The sequence below is a fragment of the Crocuta crocuta genome, unplaced genomic scaffold (assembly GCF_008692635.1).
Source record: "Crocuta crocuta isolate KB4526 unplaced genomic scaffold, BGI_CrCroc_1.0 scaffold408, whole genome shotgun sequence".
In the NCBI taxonomy this organism is placed as follows: Eukaryota; Metazoa; Chordata; class Mammalia; order Carnivora; family Hyaenidae; genus Crocuta; species Crocuta crocuta.
Window position 1 is genome coordinate 5,630,734 of NW_027527444.1, and position 21,486 is coordinate 5,652,219.

The 21,486-nt window shown below is 39.7% G+C and overlaps 1 protein-coding gene across 5 annotated transcripts in view; it reads right to left on the reverse strand.

The window, feature by feature from the left end:
- Positions 1-21,486, reverse strand: part of NCAPG2 (non-SMC condensin II complex subunit G2) — a 68,260-nt gene that overhangs the window by 41,106 nt on the left and 5,668 nt on the right. For all 5 annotated transcript variants that reach the window (XM_077761410.1, XM_077761414.1, XM_077761417.1 and 2 more), the window contains exons 4-12: positions 20,899-21,087; positions 20,213-20,327; positions 18,606-18,760; positions 15,681-15,815; positions 12,744-12,838; positions 11,566-11,635; positions 8,712-8,798; positions 5,042-5,137; positions 4,319-4,444 (exon numbers count right to left, since the gene is read on the reverse strand). In XM_077761410.1, the coding sequence (XP_077617536.1) occupies positions 4,319-4,444; positions 5,042-5,137; positions 8,712-8,798; positions 11,566-11,635; positions 12,744-12,838; positions 15,681-15,815; positions 18,606-18,760; positions 20,213-20,327; positions 20,899-21,087 (1,068 nt within the window). The remainder of the gene's footprint in view (positions 1-4,318; positions 4,445-5,041; positions 5,138-8,711; positions 8,799-11,565; positions 11,636-12,743; positions 12,839-15,680; positions 15,816-18,605; positions 18,761-20,212; positions 20,328-20,898; positions 21,088-21,486) is intronic.

Genomic DNA, 21,486 nt, shown 5'->3' on the forward strand with positions numbered 1-21,486 from the left:
GGCTGCAGGAAACAAAATAATTTGGCTTCTCCAACAACAAAAACAGCAAGCAAAAGAGAGACACTGAGGTTATTGGACAGGGTCTTATCAATCTAATGGCTAATCATATGCATGGGTCTTATTTAAACACAGATTCAAACAAAACTGTTAAAAGTGTCAATGAAATGTTACTCAAGGGGCTTGTGGGCGGCTCGGTCAGTAGAGCATCAGACTCTTGATTTCAGCTCATGTCAGCATACAGTCTCATTCAACAAGTTCAGGCCCAGATCTGGATTTCTAATCAACTGCAGTGACACCAAAGTCACTCAAAGCAATAGCGCATAACTTGTGATGCTCCTTCTACGGGAGAATCACTCCATCTCGACACTCACAAACACTCCTAGGGGGCCTCAATGTTTCACCTTCAACACAAAGTCTCCACACCACTCAAGTCTGAGAAATACAAACAACAAAAGTATGAAAGAACAGGTTAGGCACATGCACGACACCAGGAAATAATCATTACTCTTATTTATCGGATTATCTCCTTTATCAATCCCCATGAAAACTCATTCCCATTTATTCAGTATCTGATCCAACAAAGTCATGGCCTCTGAGATGACCTGCAGGCCAAATTTGGCCCAGGCCCATTTTTGAGTAGTCCACAATGCTTAAGAATGGTTTTTCATTTCTAAATACTTGGAAAAACTCAAAAGAATATTTTGTGACATGTGAACATTCCATGAAATTCCAATTTGGTGTCCTCAAGTACAGTTTTACTGGAACAAACCACATTCTCATTTTTGTGCAGTCCATGGCTGCTTCTGTCCCACAATGGCAGGTAGAATAGCTGTGAGCACATGGCCCATGGAGCCAAATTCATTATCATCTGGTCTATTGTAGGGACAGTTTGCCGACTGCTCTGTATTATACTGGACTGCCTCCTAAAAGGAGCTAGGAAAGAACAGGCATTGAGAAAAAGAAATTCAAACTAACAGACTGAATATCTTGGTAAATGGGGGGGGGAGGGGGGGAGGGTGCTGAGAATCAAGACCTAGAAAATTTCCTTAAAGTTTCAAAAACACTTCATGCTAGGAAACAATGCAGAATATTTTAACAGTCCTGGGGGAAAATTACTTTGAACATAAAATTCTTCTACCTGGCCAAACTATAAATTAGGTGTCAGGGGAAAAAAAATAACACTTTGTGATTCAAACACTCAGAGACATATGCCACCTCAAAAATGCCCTGCAAACAAAGAAGGACTGACAGAAACTATTTCAGCTCATAGGCTTTGATGATGATTTCCCATAAGTTCATTTCACCCCTCCATAGGATATGATGCTTACATACAAGCCTTTCCCTATTAGAGCTAAAACTCTTACTATTGTTTTTAATTTTTTAAATATTCTTTTAAAAAGCCTTTTAGACACTGACATCTCACTTTTATGAGACTAATAAGTTTTGGTCCTTGAAAAACACAAACCTATCTCCACTAAGAGAGAGCAGTGCCCGCTAATCTTGTGCAGTGCCCAATGTGGAGCTTGAGACCACAAAACCACAAGATCATGACCTGAGCCGAAACCAAGTCAGTCACTTAACCAACTGAGCCACCCAAGTGCCCCTACAATCTACTGTTTTTTAGAGGAATGATTTAGAATTTAATTCTTGTTCTGAAAAAACATTTAACTTCAGTAATCTTTGAGTTTTTCCTTAATATTCAAATAAAATATCACTTAATAATATTTCTAAAGATCTCATTTTTTAATAAACTCTACACCCATGGGGCTCAAACTCACAACCCTGAAATCAAGAGTCACATGCTCCAGATACCCTATCATTTAATAATTTTTATTTTTTATAAGTTAATAAAGCAAAAACAAAATTTACAATGATTAATCTGAATAGAGATTACTCTGTTTATTTATTTTGAGAGAGAGAGAGAGAGAAAAGCATGTGCAAGCATGGAAGGGGCAGAGAGAAGAAGAGAGAAAATCCCAGGCAGGCTGCGCACTGTCAGCATAAAGCCCAACAAACCCACAAAGTCTGAGATCATGATCTGAGCTGAGATCAAGAGTCGAACACTTAACTGACAGAGCCCGCCAGGTGCCCCTGTGTTCGAGTCTTCATTTGGTCTATTACTTCAAGTCTCACAAAGGTTTGGCATCTCTTTTAGGTATTTTCTCTAATAAGAATTTGCCATTCCTATGCATAATTTATTTCTAACTGTAAGGTAATTATTTCATAAGGTCCTGCTCCTTAAGGTTATTAATTAACATGTACATATTACACAACTGCTAAAATTACACTAACCTTTGTAGCCAGTAAACATGTTTATTCATATAATATTTCTACCAAGTGTGATGTTCTCATAGTAAGACTTCTTCAATTTATACCACGAAGTATTTTTAATGGAACAGAGATAGAGTTACACCCCTCATTAGCCAATATTCTAAGAATATCCAAGATACCAAACGATTGATAGCATCTGCATCTCCAAGAGACCAATGCTCTCTACACACCTTTCACCTTGTTAATTAGTGCTAAACTCCCTCTCTAGAAATTCACTTCAGTTTCTAGGACAAGAGACACCAATATGTTCCTAATATTATATTAGATAATCATATCACTTTACATTTTTTTTAATGTTCTTATGGTGAGTAATAACCAGTTATTTTTTAATATAATTTTTTAAAAATTTAATTCTAGTGTAGTTAACATACAGTATTAAATTAATTTCAAGTGTATAATACATGTTTCAACAATTCTACATTAGTACTTATTTTACTCAGTACTTATCAAGATAAGTGCACCCTCCATCTCTTTCACCTATAACCACTGTCATCGTAATGCTAGGGGCTGAGCTAAATGTTTTATATATAACTTTTCATTGAAACCTTATCACAACCCTACTGAATATTATTCCCAGTTTTAAAGAAGAAATAGGGCTAGAGAGAGATTAAGTAATTTGATCAAAACCAGACTTATTAAGGAGGAAGCAGAATCCGAAACAAAATGTGACTCCAGGCTCTGAGTTGCTATGTACACTGCTGCCAGCATGAGGGCTCAGGAGGCCCTGATCGGCTGTCCGTGGCAACCTGCTCTTACAAGTTCTGCTCAGGAGCAGGCGGGCCATGCGTACCCTGCGAGGTACAACAGAAGACGTGTGCTGGCTGGACTGGCAGCACGCTCTCCATCACCACATCCAAGGCAGACACTTAGACATTTCAGGCAAAAACAATAGTAGTTCATAGATTTGGACACCAGAGTTAAAAAAAAAAAAAAAAAAGTTTTCATAGTTTTTTGGCTAAAAACTACCAAAATCTAGTTTTGATTTGCCTATTAGCCCCAAAGAATTAGCAATTCTCAATGGGAATTTTAGGTAAATATACATGTGGATAAGGCACTTACAGCAAAATACTACTGACTGTTCATTTTAGGGGTGTGTCTGTCTGTACGTGGGTACAGGTGTGTATGTATATATATGCACATATGTGCAACTCTATGTATTCGCATACAAAGAGCTAAATCTACACATATTCTTTATACTATTATTTCAACTTTTTGCACACCTGAGATTTCTCATTTAGTCAAAAAACAAAGTGCCATGGGGAGGCATCATTATCAGCACATTTTTGCTATCACTTCCTAAAATTTTATTCTACTGACTAGGACAATAAATAGCAACTTTTAGCTTGTGTTAGGAAGCACTGAAAATGTAAGGCAATGTAGAGAAATAAGCAGAGGCCAGCATATTCCAGCCAGATGAAAAGACGCGCAGCACCCTTGGAAATAAATGTGGCACCCTAATGTTCTCACGTCTCATCTGAAAAACTAGTCATCTGAAAATTCCATTGCAACGGGCATTATTTATAGACTCGCCTTAACACATCACCAGGTTTGCTCATGCACACTACCCCAGCACTTAGAGGAGGCAATATCAGCATCCCCAATTCGCAAAGACACAGAAAGTTAGTGACCTGCCCAAAATTATACAACTCTTAATGGAGAAGTGGAATCAAATCTGGGGACCTTTAACCACATGTCATACTGTCTCTATGGTGGGGAGAGAAGAATACACATAAGACATTTAAAACTGTATACAGTAATAAATAATCAGATGTTCCAAAGGAGATAAAGATAAAAAATAAAAGAACACTACCGAGTCCACACTGTCGCAAAAGGCGCCAGGGAGTAAACAGGTTTCTCAGAAGATGGTCAAGAGCTGGAAACCCTGCCGTCCGAGGGCAGCAAACAGGCAGGACAGGAGAAGCCAAGACACACACCAGGTCCAGACAGAGCTGACCTCATAGGGGTCTCAGCCACATGCAATACGTACATAGAGTTCTTCAAACTGTTTCTGGATTTCGCTATCCATTTCAATGGCATTGAAGTTTGGGTCTCTGATAGGAAATGCTTCAATGAACAACAGGGCAGCATTTGACCGGACTTCAGAATTTCGGGCCTGGAATAATGAGAGAGTGTTTCAGAATCCAAAGAGCAAACGTTCAAAGACTGCAGCATGGATTTCCTAAAGTAATGTTTTTAAGTATCTCAGTATAGACTTACTTACAAAGTAAAGACAATTACATGTTTAAACTGGCCAAACTTAGGAGACCTTCCGTGAGCTCCAAAGTCTCTACTCAGTACTGACAGATATTAAAAGACTCGATTCCTCACTTCAATATCCACCTTACATCACTAAGAAACAGTAACTACATCCCTTCCAACACCAGATTTACCATGTTGACAATTACTCATGTTCTCTCCTTGGAGGGGTGGCATCCTGTCTCCCAGTCATCAACAGAAGGGCCAGGATGACCGAGCTCAGCTCTGCAGACCCCCAACGCCTCTGCTGGTTTACACAGCATGACAAACCCCCTTCCCACTGTGTAGTCCGCACTAACCCAATTCAGATCCTCTTAATAAAATAAAACATTAGCCCCCAAATTTCACAAAGCCTCCAGTCTTCTTTTTACTGCGTTATCTCAATTCTGAATTAGAGCATGATAAATTCAAAAGCGTAATTAGCACCTTCTAAACACAGACTATTTAACAGTACCTTTAAGCCTCTCCAAAGGATGGGTTTATATAATCTGTACAGCATCTCTTCCACTCCCTGACGAACCTTCTTTTGATGATGAAAATAACTCAGCACCTATGAGCCAAGAAAAGAAGAAAAGAAAGATAATGTGGTTTTTAAAAAAGAGGACTTAAGATCCGACTTTCAACAGAGGACAGGTTGTTCTCTCCACCAAAACAGGCCTTCCTGCTTCAAAAGTCTGGACGATTCTCTCCTTAGAAGAGAAGACACAGTGATATATATGTTAATGCTCTCAACCATGAAGGAGATCACGTAAAAGAAACCAACGGAAGAAACAAAGATAAATGCCCTTGGGCCACAAAAAGGTTTGGATTGTAGTTTCTACTCTTCTAGCAATAACCCAAATAACCTCAGAAAAAATTCACAGAGACCTCTGCCCCTCGGGGTGAAGTGGAAAAGGAGTGTATGGAAGAGTCCGCCTACATAGCTTCTGGTTTCTGGTCCCACATCTCTGGTTCCAAGAACCTTTAATGAGCATCTGAAGCAAGCACACCTCTCAAAGTGGTTGTCACTGTTCAGTGGCCCTTCACCTGGTCAGCTTAACTTGGATAGCAAGTCCTTCCCAAACTGAGGAACAATCAGAGAAAGGGCTGTGCGCTTGGTTTCCACTGCTATGTCCCTTTTCTACTGTCCTCTTCACCAGACAGAAGCTCTCGTCAACTCTTCAGACTCTTATCCCCAGCAACTATCAATTTTGCCTTACTTCCTTAATTCACCACTTTGGAACTAAAATTATATCAGTGAAAAGTGGAAAATAAAAATTAAACAGGCTATCAAACAAGAGATTATACTTTAAGTAAACCTGAATCAATTTCACCCTAAAAGAACTATAGTCTGGGGATTATTTTTTCTGACTTCTAATTCTTTCTTTAGGAATTTTTAGTGATGATGTGATATTAGTGTAGGGTTGTTTTTTTTTTTAAGTTTATTTCTGTATTTTTGAGAGAGAAACCGAGANGGGAGTCTGATGCAGGGCTGTAACTCAGGAACCTGCAAGATTCACAACCTGAAGCAAAGATGGATGCTTAACTGAGCCACCCAGGTGTCCCTATAGTTTGTTTTTTGAGTATGGTATTATCAAGTTTCGATACTCACTTCACAGAAAGATATTTAAACAGCTTTATCAAGTTATAAGTCATATGCCATCAAAGCCACTCTTTTAAAGTATACAATTCAATGGGCTTTAGTATATTTACAGAGCTGTGCGACAATTACAACCACCTAATGTTAGATTTTCATCAACAATATGGGGTTTTTACTTCCTTTCTTCTTTGTTTAAGTTTACTTATTTATTTAGAGAGAAAGAGAGCACTCACAAGCAGAGGAGAGGCAGAGAAAGAGGAAGAGAGAGAATCCCAAGCAGGCTTCATGCTGTCAGCACAGAGCCCAATATGAAGCTCAATCCTACAAACTGTGAGATCAAGACCTGAGCTGAAACCAAGAGTCAGACACTTAAGCTGACTGAGCTGAGCCACCCAGGTGCCCTGGGGATTTTTACTTTCATATGAAAAGGAAGCATTTCCTAAAGCTTCTTTCAACATATCAGGAAAATAATTTATCATATAAATGTGATGTTTACAAAAAGGGATTTGAGGAAGACGCTATAATGTATTACAAGCAATGGTAAGAAATGAAGTCCAGGAATATACTGCATTCAAAAAGTGAAGTTTTAAAAAGTAAAATTTAATGTTCTTCCTTTTAATTGTGTATTTTTCTATAGTTTATCACATAATGATATCTACACATATAATTTCTTAAATATTCAGACAACCAGAGCAAAAATCAAATATGAAAAAGTCTTTACTTTCTACCAAAAAGGGAGCAGTTATGTCACAAATTCATACAGTTTAACATGCTGCCACTCCTTATGATGTTTCTGAAATACAAATCATGTATGTGGAATAAATGACCCAAACTATTCTACAATTTAATGAAGCCAGAGTATGATTATGTGTCATTGGGGGTAGGAGGCAGGAGACAATTGGATATATTCATCTCTGGGTTTCTTATCTATGGATAATTCAAACTAACATATCAATAACCTAAAGAAATATTTTTGTATCCTTTCAAGCTTAATATAATCAGTATATTTACATTCCACAAATAATAGTAATTTCCCTATACAAAAAAGTAAAGAAGTAGTCTTTGTTCATTTAGCTTCTTGATACACAGTTGCCAAAACTAAAAATAAGCACACAGGGCATTACTCCTGGCTTAGGACATTGATCTTGAGTCCTAAACAGACCACATTTTCCAATTCCTCCTGCCAAGAACATTATGATCATCAAACACCTATCAGTGTCATAATGACACTGATAATAAAATAAAGCCTTATTTAGTCAGTTCATTTACAATATAAGTATAAAATTCATATCTGACTTCTAAAATTAGCTTTTAAAAAAATTTTTTTTCCTAATTCTTTTTATTTATTTATTTATTTTTTACAAATAGTTTATTGTCAAGTTGGTTTCCATATAACACCCAGTGCTTATCTAAACTCTATGCCACATGTGGGGCCCTAACTCATAAACCTGCAACCAAGAGTTGCATGCCCTACGGAGTCAGCCAGCCACCCCTGAAATTAGCTTTTAAAAACAAAACCTTGGGGCACCTGGGTGACTCAGTTGGTGAAGTATCAGACTTCAGCTCAGGTCATGATCTTGAGGTCTGTGAGTTCAAGCCCCACACTGGATTCTGTTGTCAGCTCAGAGTCTGCTTTGGATCCTGTCTCCCCCTCTCTGCCCCTCCCCTGTTTACGTACATACACTCTCAAAAAAATAGAATACAATAAAAAATAATAAAAATAAATAGGTGTGCCTGGGTGGCTCAGTTGGTTAAGCGTCCAGCTTTGGCTCAGGTCATGATCTTGTGCTTCATGAGTTTGAGCCCCATGTCAGGCTCTGTGCTGATGCTCAGAGACTGGAGCCTGCTTCAAGATTCTGTGTCGCCCTCTCTCTGCCCCTTCCCTGCTTGTACACTAACTCTCTCTCTCAAAAATAAATAAAACATTTTTTTAATTTTAATAAATGAAAATTTTAAATATAAAACCAAATTTATCAAAAGAAACTATCAAAACATTTACTTCATTTGGTTTACAGAATATCAAAATGTATGAAAGTAAATAAAAATAATCCCAAATATCCTTTTTTGAAAAAAGTGATCGTGATACTTAGTAAGGATTCTGGATATTTTTATGTCAAAGAATTTAAATGATTTTTTGGATAAACTTCTGGCTCTCTTAACAACATACCTTTCTTTTCCTAGTTAAAACTGCCAGGTACCGATTATCAAGATTCTGAGAAAGCTCCTTTAAGCTGACACCTGCGGAGGACTAACTTAATTCTTTTTTATTTTTTTTTAATGTTTTATTTATTTCTAGGAGAGAGAGAGAGAGATAGTGTGAGCAGGGGAGGGTCAGAGAGAGAGAGGGAGTCACAGACTGAAACAGGCTCCAGGCTCTGAGCTGGCAGTCAGCACAGAGCCCGACGCGGGGCTCGAACCCACGAACCGCAAGATCATGACCTAAGCGAAAGTCGGACGCTTAACCGACTAAGCCACCCAGGCGCCCCAGGACTAACTTAATTCTTAAGAGATAAAAACATCGACCCGTGCTGCATGCCTCACTCACCTCGCGCACCCTGGAGTGCACTGGAGACTTGCGCGGGAGGTGAATCCCATGGTGCATGAAGTCCTGGATGCACCCGTGCTCAATTGTCTGGAACGGCAAACATTACATGAATTAGCCCTTGGCACGGGTACGGTCCGTCAGATGACAGGGCAGGTGGTGCAGTCGCTGGAGTCGGCTCTGTGCTCTCCAAGATCACGAGAGAAAGCACCAAGGTCCTCTGTTGAGAGCTTTTCTATTGAGTCCACACCTCTTAGCATCCCTTCAGTTTTGATATTCTTTTACTTCTTCTATCTCCTCTGGTGAACTACCAAATCTGTGCTAGACAGAGGAGCAAGTTTCTCCCTACCACTTAAGGCCAGTTCAAGCCAGATGGCTCAGGGACTGAGTGTGGCCTGGGGGCCCCTCTTCTGAGCCTTCCTGACTCAGATGACCTCAGACTGGATCTGTTCCAGGAGCCTCCCCAGAACCAAAAATGAACCATCTTTAAGGTGGGGGCCAGTACTCCAAAGTGACCAAAAGACCTTCCGGGACTTCCATGGAGAGGACAGTGGGGCTGGGAGTGTGGGGAACTCCTCGGTTAGCCCACGACACCTATGGACCTTTGGAGTTGGGCAAGGAAGCAGAGCCAACCCCTAGGGGCAGCCCGAATCCTCAACAACTCTGGCGTGTTGTCCTGCATTCTGCCCCCACACCTGGGGCTCCACGTCGTCAGGGAAGGATATAAGGAAAGCTACTACTATCAGCCTCCTTCATTATCTCTGAAAATACCTCCTTCATCTGCCACTAATAAATCTTAGCATCACTGCACGTGGGGATCCACACACTGACTTGTGATAAAATGCAATGGTGCTACTTATCGAGAGTTTGTGCCACAAAAGCTGGAGCTGAAGAGCTAACTAGCAGAATATGGGCATCCTACCGGACAGCTGACCCAGGCTCGTGAACATATCCATTTCACGGCACAGGTTTTAAAAACAGAAAAGGAGAGAGAAAGGAATGCTCTGAGAAATTTAAATGACTTAACAAGCAAACACCATGAGAGACTTAATGGATCCTGATTCCAAAGAGAACTGTAAAAAGGCATTTTAAAACAAAACAGAGAAATGTAAATATTTTCAAAAATATCCAGAAACGGTTCATTTTGTTACATATGTTACTGGCATTGTATAACTAAATTCCTTAGAGATGCACACTGCAGTACATGGACATGAGATGTCACATTTAGAACTTGCTTTAAATAGCTGAAGGGAGGGAGGGAGGAAGTGAGGGAGGGCAGAGGGCCTGAGAAGTACAAAAAGCTGGCACTAATTTGGTACAGATTCAATCAAGCAATCATGTTTTTAACTACAAACACCTTTTTTTTTTTTAATGTGGCTTGACTGACTGAGATCTCTCTCTACACCCAACATAGAGCTGGAACCCAAGTCTGGAGATTAAGAATCACACGTTCCACAAACACCTGTTTTTAAAGCCGCTATTGGAGGGGCGCCTGGGTGGCTCAGTTGGTTAAGCATCCGACTTCAGCTCAAGTCATGCTCACGGTTAGTGGGTTCAAGCTCCGTGTCGGGTTTTGTGCTAAGTCAGCTCAAAGCCTGGAGCCTGTTTCAGATTTTGTATCTCCCTCTCTTTGACCCTCCCCTGCTCACACTGTCTCTCTCTCTCTCAGAAATAAATTAAACATTTTAAAAAATTATAAAACCACTATTGGAAAAAAGGGAGACAAATATTTTTTCCTGTGAACAAGTGTTATGGAATAAGAAAACAATGCAAAACTGCATACCAATGTTCTGGTTTTTGTCCTTTCCTCCAAAAAATTATGCACTGTAAAATGTCTATGGATGTTGTCAGCAGGGGAATGTAACCAGTACGTTTTTATCTCCTAGAAGTTGGTGATAAACCCTGGTACTATAAACCAAGTGTAAGCTGCACAGGAGCAGAATGGATAGAAAATAGCTCAAACATCTACCCACCAGCTCAGGGCCTGCTCCCCAAAAAGCAAAGGCCCCTCTTTTACTTAGAGTAAAAATTTTACTCTCAGAAGGAAAAAAAAAAAAAAAACACCACATTGAAAAAACTAGTATGAGAAAAACATAAGGGATATCAGTCAATAACACTTTCTTTTGATATTTTTTCAAAAGGGACTTTGAATGTCTTATCATGATTATGAATTATACAGCCACATCTTCACAATGAAGATACTATGTGGTCATTAAAGGTTAGCCATATTCAAAACAAATGTCTTTAAATTCTCAAAAACAAAGTAACTAAAAGCTAAGAGGTAGTCTGAAGTTGCACTGAAACAGGAACCTTAACCACAATTTTAAATTTTCGAGAGGCAACATTAAAAACAGAAAAAAAAAAAACAACAGGCATAATTATTTTAGCAATATATTTTGTTCAGCCAAATATACCTAAAACACTATCATTTCAACATGCAAGCAATGTTTTTAAAAACAGATTCATGAGATATTTCACGTTCTTCTTTCCCCACTACATCTTCAGAACCTGGCGTGTTTCTTACACTTCCAGCACGTCTCCACTGGGACTGGACACGTTCCCAGTGCATGGCAGCCCAGGTGGCTGGACAGCACAGGCCCAACAAGGCTACCAAAATGCTACTGGGCAAATAATGATTTCACTCCCTGCACATCCCAGTGGGTGGCAGGGGTCCTGGGTCTGTGGCTGAGCATGAAAATTTATAGGAATGAGCATGAATCTCTGTCACACAGTCTTGTTATCTGCCTTTATTTTGACAAAGAGCATCAACATAGATTTTATATGACTATCAGTGATGACTTATTTGGTAACTAGAATATAAAAAAATAAATGCTAACATTTAATAAAATGAAAATACCTCTAATATTTTCCCTGAGGCCTTTTTCCAAGCTCTGAAATAAATTTCTGCAATGTGTACCATCAAAGATCTATTAAAAAAAAAAAGTTAATGTAAGTTCAAACAAACTTTTTTTAAGTTTATTATTTTTTCCCCAGTAATCTCTACACCCAACGTGGGGCTCGAACTCACGAGCCCGAGATCAGGAGTCACAGGCTCTTCCACCTGAGCCAGCCGGGCGCCCCCCAAACAATCACACCAGTTCCGACTGCTGGTTCCACGAGGCAGGGAGCTCAGGCTCGTGCACATATGCCTAGATTCCTAGCCTGCAGTACGCTTCCCACCAAAGCACAAAGCTCAGTCACGGTAAACTGGAAAGCAGATGTTACATTCAAATGTGTCAGAAGTGCAAGTGACATGGAATTTATTGCGATTGAGGCTAAGATTTAACTGGTAAATAATTTGACTATTTAAAAAATGACCACAAATTAAAATCTTAATTTCAATGTCATTACTGAAAAAGAATGATTTGCTATAGCAAGGAAAAACCTATCCATTGATACTACAGTACATTAAGAACATATAATTAAAATAATAGTACAAGGTCACCTGGGTGGTTCAGTCCATTGAGCACCTATCTGACTCTTGATTTCAGCTCAGGTCGTGATCTCGGAGTTCGTGAGTTTGAACCCCACATCGAGCTCTGTGCTAACAATGCAGAACCTGCTTAGGATGCTCTGGTCTCCCCCTCTCTCTCTTCCCCTCTCCCACTCATGCTTATGCGCACTCTTCTCTCTCCCCCCAAAATAAATATTTTTAAAAAATAACAGTACACAATAAAAACAGTACATAATAGGGGCACCTGGGTGGCTCAGTCGATTAAGCGTCCGACTTCTGCTCAGGTCGTGATCTCACAGTTCTCGAGTTCGAGCCCTGCATTGGGTTCTGTGCTGACAGCTCAGAGCCTGGAGCCTGCTTTGGACTCTGTGTTTCCCCCCTCTCTCTGCCCCTCCCCTGCTCATGCTCTCTCTGTCTCTCAATAATAAATAAAAATGTTTAAAAAATGTTTATTAAAAAAACAGTACATAATAAATAAGAGATAGTTTCTAAAGTTTCCAATAATCAATATAACTTAAAATGTCAGGTCAAATTAACTATTTTATAACCAGATTAAGATATTAATTACCTTTCATACTTACTTTGGTAATCCCTGTAACTGGTTTTTAATGGTCTCATGGATCATTTTAATAAAATTTATATTCCAACTGAAGAGGGAACTAAGAAATCTTCTTCCCTATAAATAATAGTAATAAAAAAAGATATAATGTTGAAATTGCAACCAAGTAAAAATTTTTTGTAGTAACTAAAGAACAAATAATTCTTTGGATGTTTAGTGACACTAACAAAGTATCCCTAACTGGAACCCAGGACAGCAGTGGGAGCCCTGAGTGAAGCAGCCCGGGAGTGAAGCAGGGCAAGGGCAGGAAGACGTCCCCTCTGGAGAGTCTAGCAGCAGACACCCCTGAGCTCCTTCTTGCCGGACCACAGGTTTTCACATTTATCATGTTGCCCAGTAGCTAAATTAAACAGTCCACAAACATTTCATTCTGGCTCTGGCATGGATGTCTACATACCTAAAAACAAAGTATGCTTGAAATCTAGCATTTGGAGACGGGAGGGAATTGAACATCAGTTCCTATCATCTTTTATAAATGAGAAAACTGAGGACCTGTAAAGTTAAGAGGCTAAGTATCTGCCAAGCTAGTATTTTCAAATATACACATTCCCCATGTTACTTTATATGCATACCAGTAAATTACACATGGCCCTAAAAAGCTGTAATGATACCTGTACTCTATAGAGCACATAAAATACATCCTCCAAGAATTTTCCCAGTGAACAACACCATCACCTCTTCACTGCTTACCAGTCCACCACTACTGTCTCCGCAATCCTACAGCAATGCAACATAGATATAAATAGCAGAAGACCATGCTTGCAACAGGCAAGTTAAAAACAAAAAGTATTTACTGGAAGTAACTTGCCATTATAGCACAAGATATTTGTCATTTACCAAGAATGACCGGAAACTGACCTAACTAAAATAATGACTGATTAGGAAACCAAGTTCAGATATCATTAATGCAAAAGACATCAATTTAAATAAAAGGGGAGAATTAACATATACAAAAATTTGCGTCTATACTACCTACTTGCACTTCCACACACATAAGTTGATGTGCAGATCACCGTCCACCACGTACAAGTCACTATAAATAGAGTTTAGCTGTCTGAACCCACGCTCAGCTGCTTTACTCTCCTTAAATTTAATCACAGTCCTGGAGATGCAACAACAATGATGCAACAAGAGCAATAAGCACAGTCAGCACCTCCCAAGTGCTCAGTCTCTGACAGCAGCTATGCTAAAGGTTCTGTGCACATCAAGGTTCATACGCTCCTCAGGAATCTGAGAGAGAACCACCGTTGTTCCTACTGTACAGAAGGAAACATGAGATTCCAGGTAGTCTGATCAAGGTCACCACCTAGTAAGTGAACAAACAGGGATCCAAAAACAGCCTTTCTGACCCTTGCTCAGTACAGTCAGTAATCGCATATGGCCCTTTAACCTAGCTGGCGGGAGAGGGTGCACAGGAAGGGCAAATCAGGGCTGAACCGTGCCTTTGCCCCTGCCTCGCTGCAAGACCGTGAAAAATAACTGTTCATTTAAAGGCCTCAGAACTGGTACTCCTCCTCCTCTGAGAGTCCCTCTCCACCCACTTCAGGGAGTAGCGAGGACTTCTTCTTTTGCCTCATACCATCTGCAAAGCAACAAGCAAACAGAAACAAAGGCTATATTCTACAATATAGGCAATATTCTCCTCTGCATCCCTGGCCTGGGAATATAGGCAATGTTTAATAAGAGACCACAGAAGAATACTAAGGTAACAAATCAGAAGTGTCCAATAAAACCACGCAAGCCTCTCTGCAATTTTTAATTTTCTAATAGCTGCACTAATAAAAGTAAAAAAGACTAAAGTAATTTTATTTTTTAAAATACTTTTGAGAGAGAGAACATGAGCGTGGAGGGGAGGGGCAGATAGAGAGAAAAGAAAGTCAAAGAGTACAAAGTGGGCACTGTGCGGTCAGTACGGAGCCTGATGCAGCTCAAATTCATGAACCATGAGATCATGACCTGAAGTCTGATGCTCAACTGAATGAGACACCCAGGTGCCCCATTATTAACTTTAGTAATATATTTATGTAAGCCAATACACCCAAACATTATCATTTAAATATGTAATAAATTCATAAAAACTATCAATGAGCTATTTTATATTCTTTTCTCACACTAAGTTTTGAATTATGTATTTTTCACTTAAGGCCACAATTCAACTGCCGGTATTTCATGTGCTCAGTAGCAACATATGGGAATGATCACCAAAATGGACAGTGCAGCAGTGAACAGAACCCTCTCTTTGGATTTACTGGATGGCTAGAAAAAAGAAATCAAGAATACCATGTGACAACGGTTCTCAGCATGTGCCGATAACCTGGAATTAGAGCAGAGGGTCGGGTCTGATCCACCAGGAAGTGCTTTCTCAGCCTCATTTTTAAATTCTTCTTGACTTGGGGCACCTGGGTGGCTCAGTCAGTTAAGTGTCCGACTTCAGCTCAGGTCATGATATCACGGTTCGTGGGTTCAAGCCCTGCGTCAGGCTCTGTGCTGACAGCCAGCTCAGAGCTTGGAGCCTCTTTCGGATTCCGTATCTCCCTCTTTCTCTGATCCTCCCCTGCTCATGCTGTCTCTCTCTCTCTCTCTCAGAAATAAATAAAAACATTTAAAAAAATAAAATAAAATTTTATTCTTGACTTAAACTATAATCATGGTTCCCTCACGAATCACACAGCCATCTATTACCATCTCATTTAATGATGAAATAAGCAAAAATTTGTAGTGTTTGCATCATACTACTCTGCAGTAAAAATATGCAATAAATAAAGTGACTTGATAGCTTGGCTTACTCCTTCATTAAAACACTGAGCATGGTACAATATCAACTGCATGAACTTAGGAAAAACATCCATTAAAAAGCAGTTCAGTTCACAAAAACACCAAAAACGAAAAACCGAGTTACCTCTTCTTTCTTGATATATTTAACACTTATGAAACACTCAAGTAGCATATCTTTAATTTCTTTACTTTCCTCTAAATCATAATCAAAGCAATACAAAGCTTGATGAATACGCCAAAGCCGACATATGTCTACACCCTAGGAATGACATAAAAATGAAAAGCGTTAGTTTTTTAATAAATAATTAAGGCCACATTTCAAATATGCAATAAGGATAGCTTATAAGGTATATTACAACTCTGGATTGTTCATCAAAAAGGAAGAAACAATGGCAAAAGCAAACAGAAGCACTGACAGGCAGTGCCGTCCGGTTTCTGCACTGGGCAGACCCGAGTCTGCAGTGCCCTGTGCGGCGGCTGCCAGCCCCATCAGGCTCCGGAACCACGACTGCTGAAGGGAGGGACCCAGCTTTTAGTTTTCTTCATGACAAGTTAAACTTAAATGGCCCCATGTTGGGCGCCTGGCTGGCTCAGTTAGTAGAGCGTGTAACTCTTGGATCTCTGGGTTATGAGTTTGAGCCCCACATTGGGTGTGGAGACTACTTAAAAATGAAATCTTTAAATAAATAAATCAACAAACAAACATAAATAAATACATTTCTTTAATTAAAAAGATTAAAAGGCAGGGAAAATGGATTTTTTTAAAAAATTTTTTTTAATATTTTATTTATTTCTAGGAGAGAGAGAGAGACAGCATGAGCAGGGGAGGGTCAGAGAGAGAGGGAGTCACAGACTCTGAAACAGGCTCCAGGCTCTGAGCTGGCAGTCAGCACAGAGCCCGACGCAGGGGACGAACCCACGAACCGCGATATCATGACCTAAGCGAAAGTCGGACGCTTAACCGACTAAGCCACCCAGGCACCCCTTAAAAAACAAATTTTAATAAGATAAACCAACAATGTGTTTAAGGATAAATCCTGGTACAAACAAGTGTTCTTCTATCTCTCCTATGGTGAGCTGAGGGAGCAGCCACAAAGGGCCTTTTCCGTCATCAAACTGGTGGATCCTTGGAGGCCATGGTGAGACAGACACACGGATGGGGAGAGTGGGATTAAGTGCAAGCTTTCTACAAAGCTGTTGGCAATGTGTATTAAGAGCTCCAAATGTGCATCACATTCAAACCCACTAACCTATGAACTTCATTTCTAGAAATCTATCATTAGGAAGTAAAAATATGAGGGGGAGAAAGACAAAGAGAAATTCCTAAATATCCCTAAAATTCCTAAATAACACCTTGGGCAGTGGAATTACGGGTAATTTTTATCTTCCTCATTTTCCCTTTTCTTCACTTGCCCAGCTGTCTAAGATGAACCTAAGTATCTGTTGGTCTCTTTTTTTTTAAACTTTTTTTAACATGTATTCATTTTTGAGAGACAGAGCATGAGTGGGGGAGGGGAAGAGAGAGAGAGGGAGACACGGAACCTGAAGCAGCTCCAGGCTCTGAGCTGTCAGCACAGAGCCCAACAAGGGGCTCAAACTCACAAACTGTGACATCATGACCTGAGCCGAAGTCGGACGCTTAACTGACTGAGCCACCCAGGTGCCCTTGTTGTTCTCTTGATCAGGGGGAAAAAACTATTCTTTTTCTGGATTTCTTAACTGCACACCAAGCAAAGATTAAAGCAAAACTGAAGGCTGAGAAATGGACCAAGTTAAATCCAACCCTCAGTTGATGGAGTGGGTGGGGAATGGGCTAGATGGGTGAGGGATATTAAGGAGGGCACTTGTTATGAGGAGTACGGAGTGCTGTAAGTAAGTTCTACTCAACCAACCCAATCCTCAACCCTGCTCTCCCCTGGCGGGGCCCAAACGTCTTCAAGCCTAGGCTGCAGTCTGACACACCACCCCCACCACCTCCCACTGGCTTCCCCACCACTCCCGCCCCCTTCCTCCTTCACTGCGTACGTGCAGTCCTGTGCAGTCCGTGGTGGAGTCTGCCTCTCAGAGGACCGCACTGACACAGGCAGCCACTCCCACTTACCTGCCTGTCATCCCACCTTGTCTTCGCTACTAAAAATATCTCTACTTTTGTTAACACTGACAGTGTATCCCTTCAAAAACCCCACTTGCAGCAGAGAGATGTGGCCATGTGACCAGGTTCTGGATGCTGGATATAAGCTGAGAGTTTCTGAGAAGGTCTGGCTTGCTGCTTCCCTGCCTCTTCTTCCTGCCTGGAACTCACACCAGAAAGTGAAGGTGGAGCAGCCACTTTGTGACCATGCAGTGGTAAGAGGGAAGACGGGGGCCACACCCCCCAGAAGACAGAGGAGAAAGCCTGTATGAGACTGCAATGTGGAGCCACCGCCCCTGCCCGCCCCCGACTACCACCTCTGAACATCTTAAGTTAAAAAGACCCTAAATGGGGAAGCACCTGCAGTCAGGCCACTTACAAGCAAATGTAATTCCTATCTGATATAAACACAAGCACTTTTAAAGGAAGGTATGTATTTAAAAAAAAATTTATGCTTATTTTTGAGAGAGAGCACAAGCAGAGAAAGAGGGAGACACAGAATCTGAAGCAGGCTCTAGGCTCTGAGCTGTCAGCACAGAGCCCAATGCAGGACTCAAACCATGAGCTGTGAGATCATGACCTGAGCTGAAGTCGGTCACTTAACCAGCTGAGCCACCCAGGTGCCCCAGGAAGGTATGTATTTCTTTTCTTAATTTTTTAAAATATTTTTTTATTATTTATTTTTGAGAAAGAGATAGAGACAGCATGAGCAGGGTAGGGTCAGAGAAAGAGGGAGACACAGAATCCAAGGACAGGCTCCAGGCTCTGAGCTAGCCATCAGCACAGAGCCCGACACGGGGCTTGAACACACAAACCATGAGATCATGACCCGAGCCAAAGNTAGAAATAAGTAAAAAAAAATTTAAAAAAATAAAAAAAAATAAAAATAAAAAAAATAAAAATAAAAAGTAAACATACTGTTTTAGTCTCCAGACTCTTCCTTAATAGCATGATAAAAGCAGTCTTTCCCATATCTTCCTTGGCAGGCAGGCCTTTCTCCCACCACATGACACACAAATCCTGAATGGCACTCTGCAGCTTTCTTTCAGATTCAGGTAACGCATATAAAATACCTAACACAGAGCACAGGATATATCCAAGTAGTACAGCAAACCACTATTTCTTCACAGTCAACAGTGTAAAGTACTATGACTTTCAAAGGTTCACTAAGCAAATTTCAGTTTATCTTTAACTTGCCAGAAATTTATGTACATTATTTATAGAAGACAAATGATGTTTAAAAAAAAAAACCTGTTTACTACTGTTGTGAGAGCAGACCCAACAAAATACAGAATTTTAAAACTAAAAGACTCAGACAGGTCACAATGCCCAAAAATTTAAGAGAGGCAAGCATTGAAACTACCCGAATGTAAGTGCAACACCCACAGTTATTAACACTCAACAGTGAAGCCAGGTCAGGTGCAGTGACCACGAATGCACTACAAATGTCCCTCGATAGGCTGGCCTCAAATTCTGGCTCACTGGTTAAAAAATAATAAAAGCAATTATTATAATGAATATAAAAACTGCAGTGCTCTTATTAAAAGAAAAGCTCACAGAAAAAATTAAAGTACTAATATTATGCTCATAAGTCTAACCCACACATATCTGAATGCCATTATGTCCATGTAAAATCCCTGAATTAGGGAAGTTAGGGGCAACTACAATATTAGAGCTAATCATTTTATACAACAGTTACTTGGAAACTGAAAATAAACCGTAGTAACATTCACAAAACTTTGGGAACTAGTTATATACTGATTGGAGTAACTTCTTAATAAGACTTTGTATTTCCATGCAAGAATTCTGGATAAAACAGACACAGAAATCCAAGTGGCATTAAGAATGAAGTCTGATGGGAGAGAGTCACATGGAACTAATTTATTCAGAGTGAGAGTGAGGACACTGGACGATCTGTCTTAAAACTCATTAATTAAAATTATTTTTGCATCTTTTATATCTATAAACAGTTTTATATAAATATTTTATAATGGTATTCTCATTAATTCATAGTGCCCTCCTAAATTAATAAACTACAGTTTTACAGTTTAGTTAAAACCTGAAAGGCACCATGACATAAATTTTAATATAAAACTCCCCTAAGAGTCAACAATTATCTCTCAGGTCATGTTCCTAACATATTGAAAGAAAAAACTGCAATGCCACAAATGCTCGGTTAACCTGAAACTATGTGGCAGTAATCACAAATCGGGCTATTTTCCCCTAATAAACTCTTACCACTGGTCCTGTAGGTCAAATAAGACATTCTGGAAACTGAAAACAACAGCAGTCAGTTGTTTGGTACTGTACCTTTTCACTATCTGAAATAGTTGTGTGTGGCTTAAATTAAATCAGTTAATTAGGACAGCCTTTAAAAGAGCACTTCCTTGCTCCTTATGAAAAGAGTTTGGATGCAAAGTTTCACCTTAACACCTTCTGCTTCTACACGATGACAGGCTTCCTTTCACCGACAATCACTCGATGCCCACCTCTAAATATGCCACATTATCAAAAATGCAACTTACCGTTTAACATGACTGCACATTCCAATAAGTCTTCATAGTTCTCACTTTCATTTATTACAGATACAGATGCAAGAATCACAGATGTAATTGCATGAATTATTTCTAGGTTTTTCCTCTACAAATGAAAAAATTCAAAGTTCAAATGAATTAAAATCAACTTAAAATACAATTTTTAGGGGCACCTGGGTGGCTCAGTGAGTTGAGCGTCTGACTCCCAATTTCAGCTCAGGTCATGATCCCAGGGTCGTGGGAATGAGCCCTGCGTCAGGCCCTTCACTGGGCATGGAGCCTGATTAAGATTCTCTCTCTGTCTTTTTCTCGGTCTCTCTCTCTCTCTATCCCTCTGCCCTTCCCCATGTGCACAAACTCTCTCTCTCAAATAAAAAGTATAATTTTTTTAATGAGAAGGTTACTAATTTTACAGAAATCAACCCACACTTCTAACTTGGTCTAAAAAGTGAATGAAAGTTGAATACAGGTCACTTGTCCAAAAAAACACCAACATTGAATGGCAAATTAATAATGGCAAGATTGGAAAAGGTAAAACTATAATAAACAGACTTCTAATATTCTTGACTTCTAGCTTTTTTTCTTAATTTAAAATTATATACAATAATTATAATAATTATTATTATTCTTTAACAAAGAAAAGGTAACAAATTATATATCTGAAAGACCAATACTACCATTTTCGAATCATGCTCTGTTTCCATACTGTCTTCACCCTGGACTTCCACCATCCGCCATCCAGCCACTGGGCTTTCTAATAGCACATCTGTTAATAAATTCTTGAGCCTTTGCCATAACTCTTCTTTCTGTTTCCTTGATAATTCATCTAGCAATTCATTTAGGCTGAAAGGGTCAGAAGCATCTTTCTGCAAAATAAATAGCAATTGTTATATTTCAAATACAAAAAAGTTCTATCTTTTTTATAACAGGCATCAAAAAAAAGTTAGGGGTGCATGGGTGGTTCAGTCAGTTAAGCATCCAACTTCAGCTCAGGTCATGATCTCACGATCTGTGAGTTCAAGCCCCACATCAGCTCAGTCTTAACAGCTGTGTGACAACTCAGAGCCTGGAGCCTGCTTCAGATTCTGTGTCTCCCTCTTTCTCTGTCCCTCCCCACTTACACTCTCTCTCTCAAAAATCAATAAATGTTAAAAAAAAAAAAAAAAAAAAGGTTTAAGTGCTAATTATCATTTCAAGAGCTGGGTTTAATTTGTGAAATACATTCCTAAAGGGCAAGGATAGGAATTATGAGACAGAAAGTAGCA